At 39.4% G+C, this 7583-nt stretch overlaps 1 protein-coding gene across 3 annotated transcripts; it reads right to left on the bottom strand.

Annotated features, from left to right (window-relative positions):
- Nucleotides 1–204: 204 nt before the first annotated feature.
- On the bottom strand, nt 205–7583 carry slc22a4 (solute carrier family 22 member 4). Of its 3 annotated transcripts, none has more exons than XM_014136840.3 (10): nt 7092–7583; nt 6308–6411; nt 5301–5455; nt 5005–5176; nt 4791–4917; nt 4444–4544; nt 1212–1426; nt 815–997; nt 576–711; nt 205–331 (listed from the first exon to the last, which is right to left on the bottom strand). In XM_014136840.3, the coding sequence occupies exons 1-10, from the start codon at nt 7503–7505 to the stop codon at nt 262–264; spliced, it is 1677 nt and encodes a 558-aa protein (XP_013992315.2). In that variant the 5' UTR covers nt 7506–7583; the 3' UTR covers nt 205–261. The 3 variants fall into 3 exon arrangements, with proteins under 3 accessions (XP_013992315.2, XP_013992316.2, XP_013992317.2); XM_014136841.3 differs by having other exon boundaries at nt 576–630; XM_014136842.3 differs by lacking the exon at nt 576–711.

Raw genomic sequence — 7583 nt, 5'->3', positions numbered from 1 at the left:
CAACCACAACAGTGGGAAGCAATGGAGTCAACATGGGCCAGCATCCCTGTGGAACGCTTTCGACACCTTGTAGTCCATACCCCGACAAATTGAGACTGCTCTGAGGGAAAAAGGGGGTGCAACTCAATAGTAGGAAGATTTTACTAGTGTTTTGTACACTCAGTGTATATGAACAATGACATATGAGATATAAATAAAAACATGTTCATTAAAAACCTTTATTATGTACAGTGTCTTGTGGGAAGTAACAACGTGAGTCAGTTAAAATCTTTGTTCTTTTTCTACAATGGGATTGTTAGTTGTATTTGCAGTTTTCTTCTTACTTCCGAACCTATTGCAAAATGAGAGACGTATAAGTGTAACACATTATACAACATATACTTGCTACCTACTACTATTACTACTGCTATTATAATTCTAATACTATTCCTAATGATAAATGCTGCAATTATGATACTAATAAACATTTTGTTTTCATTATTGTTGCTAGTATCATTATGCCATCATAAGAACAAGCTATGAAACGTTACCATATGCTATTAACTATTATAACACTTATGAAATACATGAATTACCCTCTAAGCTTCTGCATCTGTGGTATTGTCTCAGGGAGAACCTTTCCAAAACTCTCTGGTAGAACGAAACAAAGTAGGCTGGATAACACAGCCAGACTCCCAATCAAAATATATGGTAGGTACTTGTAATAATTACCTGGTAAAAGAGGGCAAGATTATATAGATACACTTTATTAACAGTCCAATGTTGACATTGATTGATTCATTAACTGTTTGATTAACTGATTGATTGGTCTTACCGAGGTAGATGATGAAGGGGGAGATGATATTGCCTATGCGTGCTGCCATGGAGCACGTCCCCATGGCCATGTTCCTCACCACAGTGGGGAAGAGCTCCGACGTGACGGCGTAGACCACACAGAACGCTGCGGTGATGCCAAACTTCCCCACCATCTCCAGGAAGATGGCCACTCCTGGGAGATCTGAGTGGCGATGTCAGCCAGGGGTTAATATCTTGTATCTTGACTTTCACACAGCATATCAAATGGACATCAAGAGCTCATATTTTCACACAAATGAAACAGTATTTGATTATGTGCAGTAGGAAACGCTTATGGGTTTTACATTGCTTTGTTAATAATGAACTGAACATAAAACAGTGTATCCCCTAGACTGGAGATTACATTTTAACATTACCTGCTGGGATAATCTGGATGAAGAGAATAACAGAACCGCCAAGAAACAGAGTGGATGACTGGCAGAATCTTCGATGGCAAAATTTCAGGAGTAACATAGCGATTATATAGGCTGGCACTTCTACAACTGCAGACAGGAAGAAGTTGATATAGGAATTCCCATGCAGGTTAGTGGTATTGAATAGCAGTGCATAGTAGGCCATGGTGATGATCATCCTAAAGGGACAATAGGAAAATAACATAAATACTGCAATCAGCAGTCATCATACATTATTTATAGCTCTCTAAGATTGCAAATACTGGTTGTAGTACATGTAACCCAGGTCAAGTAATGGGTTAAAGTATGATATTAATAACAGTGTGAGGATTGATAATAGTCTGATATTAATAAAATGATGAGAGACCAACAAGTCATAAATTGCTGTGAAATAAATGTCTGAATAACCGACCTACAACGAGCCAATCGGAATCCAGTCCTTGGATTTGGTCATACCCCCAAGGCCAATCTGACATGCCAGTACAAACTACCACAAAGGTATGGAGAAAAGATAAATGCAATTTTCTGAAGATGACATGAAGAAAAGCGGAATAAACTTGACCAAAATCCTTTTACAAATGCAAAATATACACGTACTGTACACTGTTTTAACACAGTTGCAGCCGACAGTATTTTTCAGTTACAATATTTTCAGTTAAAACACTTTTCTGGCATCCTTCTTCCATTACACACAGCTGTTCAGAGATGTTATATAGCTAATTAGAACAGGTGGTCGCCTCTCTCTTCCATAAACACGCTGTAACATGGAAATACGGCCATGAAGGATTTGTGTTATAAAGGTGTAAGGTAATTTAACCTTTCGTTTTTTTATTTATTTTATTTTTTACAAATTCTAGCCAATTTGGAAGGTTAGTTCCAGATGTTTCTAAAACCGTATTGCAACCAAGGCGTATTAACATTTAGACAGAGCGTTGGGACAGTGTCGGAGCATCGGGGCATTTCCCTCACACTTCAGATACAGTATGTGACTTGTTTCAGGAAACTAGTCAAATGTTACACTTCAATACTTCACAGGAGAGGCATTTGAACATACAACTTATATTTTTTTTGGAGGGGGGGGGGGGGGGGGGCAGAAAGTCTGGAATATGTGAACTTTCATGTGCCTTAAAAAACAAACTTGTATGCCATCTGTAAATACGAATACAATTGTTAAATTAAGAGCCTAGTTGGTTTAGCCACGGAAAAAGGCAGGCACCTTCCCGCTAGCCATGATTGGCTGAGATAATTAATGGGTGAGGCTGGACATGCTGAGAGATGAGTTCGGATTGGTCTGCCATGTAGCATGCTTCTGTGTATAACATGAGCTGGTCAGTATGTGTAGGCAATCCTTTCTAATGCAGCTTTTTTAAAAAGATTTCACATAGTACAACTGCAAAAGTATTTTGAAATCAGTGGAATGCCCAGTGGAATTAGAGTATGATAGCAAAAGAAATTGAGAAAATTCTGGCGTTTGATACGCAGAGGGAGTCGAAAAGAGAACACACAGAAGGCTGCTGTTGTATAAAACACCTTTCTCCGGATTACATCTTCAAACTAAGGGCAACCATGACATCCGTGACAGAGAGGGATTATGGTTAATTGTTTAGCTAGCTAGCTAGATGTCTAACCAAAAGACTCCACCAAGTAACCATTTCACTGTACTGTTTACAACTTCTGTTGTATGTGACAAATAAACTTTGGTTTTATTTGACATACTATGTGTTTACCAGAGACAGTAATGTGAAGAACAACATGACCTCTATCAAAGTCAAATTATGATATTAGATTAGGCCAAAGAAACAGTTCCTAAATCATAAAGTTCTCTGGTAGAATGCCTTGTTTTTATTTCGTCACACTCACCACAGCAAGCTATTTTCTGTAATTAGCTCACCATTAACTTGTAAATAATGATCTTGTTGTGAGTTTATTTTCTTGCAACAGTGAATACAAATTAGTTAAAGTGAAGACATTGGGGGCTACTGTATATGACGTGGTCATTATTTGAACTGGCTAGCCAGCTAACTTAACGTTAGCTAGCTAGCTAACAAGCTAGAAAGAACCAAAACATTGTTTTGAAAGTTGCTTTTAGTTGCCTGATTCGACATATACTGAATTGTTTTTTAAACGGGTGGGTTTATTGGTGTTAAAATACACCAGTTATGCTATTTTAGACCACCAGGCTGCTGATGTCATGCAGTCTGTAGTTTTTGTGTTCTAACTTTTTCATAACGACAATGACAAGTTTGATGTCGGACAACAACAGAATGTTCATGATGTCACGGCGACAACTGTTGATAGACGTAGTATAAACAAGCCTTTAGTCTTGAAATCTTTTGTTGTTTAGTACATGGCCTCACATGGGAATCCTTAAAGAGATGGGTGGGAGTAAGGCTTAAGTGAACGATGCTGAATGGGTGTAGACAAAGAAGAGCTCTCAAGTAGGTGTACCAAAACATTCAAGGGCCATTTTCTCAAAAGTGGGGTTACAAGTTGATCAACTTTCAAAGTAGAATTACTTAACCATTGTTCATCAACTGTAATGTACTGTATGATATACCATTTTATAGCTCTGAGTCTACTTTTATCCTAAGTAAAAAATTTAATTTCAAATTTTGCTACATAAGACCTAATCGAGCCGGTCAGTCACATATGTATGTGAAAACACTCTAACGCGCTAGCATTACTGTCTATGAATTGGCAAGGCTAGCTCATGCTAGCTTCTTGAACTGCACTGTTGGTTAAGGGCTTGTAAGTAAGCATTTCACGGTAAAGTCTACACTTGTTGTATTCAGCGCATGTGATAAATAAAGTTGGATTTGATTTGATTTGATTTTGAAGCAGCCCATTGGATTCCACAACACTTCCGGCAGCTACTATATAATGTTAGGTCATGGAATCCAACGGGCTGCTAAAGCATAAGCTAGCCTAGCATGCTGACTAAAAATACACTCGTGCACATGCATAGATAATCAATCAATCAATCAATCAATCAATCAGTCAAATGTATTTATAAAGCCCTTTTAACATACTCTGTGTGACTGTGAGAGCAAAGTCATGCATCGTGATCATCTCAAAATGTGCAGTGCTGCTCATGGCAACATCATAAAGGAGAGTCTATCTTTAATGAGTGATAAGACTCTGGTATGTTAAACATATCTTGGAATACAACTATAATGCAATGGAGAGCACGACTTACCACAAAAGAGAACAAATGAGTATAACTGAGACCATGTTACAGCTCTGTATGATGTCTAAGAAATTATATTTCTTGTCCATATTTTCGCAGGCATCCTCAATCTATTGTAGGACAGAAATACTGTAAGTTTAAAAACTTCCAAGTTTGCAATACACATTCTCCTTCCACTTAAGGATTTTCCCCCTTCCAACCTCAATTTTGCTGTGTTTTTGAGGTGTCGCCCAATTTCACTTGTCACATAGGTGTAATTGTCACTGTATCAATTTTTTTCTTTGTAGCTATAGTGTAAGTGTGACCTATTCTGTTAGCCTCAAATCTAGACCTATTCACTCAAGGTATCTGCTTACCTCAATGGGAGTGAAGATGACCTCTGGTGCTTCAACTCCGTTCCTCCTGGCAGCGTCTCTCAGTATGGCCTCAGCCTCCTCAACTCTTCCCTGAGAGAGCAGCCATCTGGGAGACTCTGGGATTAACCTGTGCCAGTCAAACATACAGTAGGTAGTACAGTTAGACCATGTCCTCAACTAGACCGTGTTGAGGGCACCCAATTCATCAACTTACCACCAGAGGGGGATGTACATCAGTCCAGAACCAGCCATGGGTACCAGAAGCCACCTCCAATCACGGATGAAGTAGGCCACCGCTGGCATGAACATTTGGCCCAAACCAGATCCCATGAACACGCCCAGGGAGCAAAACACTACGCGCGTCCCAGGGCTCAGAATCTCGGATCCTGCAGACACCAACCAGCACACAGGTCAAAGGTGTATTGTGTCATTTGTTCTTATTGGATAAATCTGAATTTGAGCTGTTACGAATTAATGGAAGATACATTTTTTTTAAAGTTTGTCACAAACCTAACACATAAGCTACCACATAGTTGGAGAATCCACCAAAGCCCACAAAGAAGAAGATGGCGCTGAATGCCTCCCAGTTTGGGGAGAATACCTGGGCGAATATTGCTACAGTTTGTAACACCATCATGGAAAAGAGCACCGGCCTTCTTCCGAACCTGTCAAAAGTCATGGTTGATGATTCCATACATTTGTGGCATAGCAAGTTATGAACAACACTAATTGGATTAGTATTTAGCCCAGGGATGGGCAACTCCAGTCCTCGTGGGCCGGAGTGGTGTCAAACTGTTCCCCTATCCCTAGCAAAGCTGAATAAACTAATTACATTCTAAACTGAAGATCGTGATTAGTTGACTAGTTGGAGTCAGATGTGTTAGCTGGGGATGGGGCAAAAGTGTGACACCAATCAGGCCCCAAGGACTGGAGATGCCCATCACTGATTTAGCCTATTAATGGAATTTAAAAGATACACAGTGGAGATATGGCAGTAAGAAAAGTATTTATTGTGAACTGCTCCAATCCAAATTCAATCTATGAACTGTTAAGTCACAACATCCTTTGTGTTGCATGATTTTAATGGGGTTGTTTAAGATCACTAAAGTTCATATTCAGTTTAGAGTGATTGAGACAATATGCTAAGCATTGTGTTTAAATGTTTGAAATACACATGATATCTAGTGTTTGTGACACTCAAGGTACAGGTTGATGGCCAATGGCCGTGACACTGATTGTTAAATAAGTATTATTCTCCTATCTGTTGATAGTGGTTGACGCCAGGCTGGATATATAAGGACCAAGGAAAAGCTAATTATTCAATGTTGTATTTTATGAGATCCTGTGAACACCTTGGGACTCTGTAGCAGCAAACAAAGACACTGCATTTTGTTTTGACTTCCCTACAAGCCTCTTACAATTATAATTATATTTTCCCAACTCAATGTAAGAACCACAGAAGTCCTTATGAATATGATGTTCTTTGTTCTTTCCAAACTTGTCTTTGTCATACACACCTGTCGGACAGCTGTCCTGTGATAAAGGTTCCCACCAGAACACCAAGGAAGTATATTGAGGAAGTCAGAGGCTCTTTGAACTCATTGTCACATACCAGGTCCCACTGCAAAACAAACCATTAGGGACCGACAGATCAGCTACTAATCAGTATAGATACAACCCTTTGTAGGTTTGGAGGAACCCTTGACTATGGATCTATAGGTCTGTGCTGCTCTCAGCCCAGCATGAGGGTAGCCACTTCATTTAATTCTGGGAGCAAAAGTGTCAAAATCAGAACTAGCAGAAACAGAGGATTTGTCACCTCGTCACCACAGAAGCACTACAAACTTTCCGGCTTAAAAACCTTAAAATCTCTGCCTCTACTTCAAGCACAAACATTGATTTGTCTAAGGAATCAGTGCACTAAATAATGATTTGTCAAAAGAATCAGCGACACTGTGCTCTTCAACAGAAGATTGTTTTCCCCAATCGCAGACGGTTAATATTTAATACAGGTCATTTTAGCTCACTTCAAAAGTTGACATGGAATGTGAAAATGTCAAGTTAAGCTGACTGCATATGCCATCGAGGGCTTGTGGACTTTATCTCGACACACAAAGGAAACTTATTCTTGAACATTAAAAACAAAGTTTCTTGTATAGATATCGTTCCATATTTACCCATTTTCCTGGATTACAAGGTGTGTACATATGATTTTATACAATTGTTTGGTACTGTAAAATGTGTGATGTTTTACATGTTAGAATGAAAGTAACATTTATATCATGAATATTCCTGCCTTACCTCAGTGACAATTGTTGACTGGTAGACCTCTTTGCTGTATTTCCAACCATCCAAGCAACTCTCCAGCTCAATTTCACTCACGTTGATATCCACATTTGGGACGATATTAAGGTTAGAGTAGTTTCTAACGGTCTCCAATTTGAGCCTTAAGCAAGAGCTAAGCTGTGATACACCATTCATTGTAACCATGGGGATTGTCAAATTTTTCCACATCTCACTGACGTTATACTCCTCAGGAATATAGCATTCGTGTGGTGGTGTATCACCTACAAACACTATATAAATACCAACAAACCCATTTGGGAGGATGCTGGCAGCCAATGCAAAGAAAATCGTCCGCTGAAAGGGTCCCCATGTTCCCAAGAAAGATGTAATTTCATCATAATCACGAACTTGGCTACTTGGCTTGCCCATTGCACACCAGTAGAGCAGCAGCCACTCATAAGGCTTGAGAGGTTATGGGACTCTTTATACACAACTCAGCAGTTAAGC

Source organism: Salmo salar, chromosome 13 (genome assembly GCF_965601325.2).
Source record: "Salmo salar chromosome 13, fSalSal1, whole genome shotgun sequence".
Lineage (NCBI taxonomy): Eukaryota > Metazoa > Chordata > Actinopteri > Salmoniformes > Salmonidae > Salmo > Salmo salar.
The sequence above is the reverse complement of the archived record's forward strand: the minus strand, read 5'-3'. Positions and strand labels throughout refer to the sequence as shown.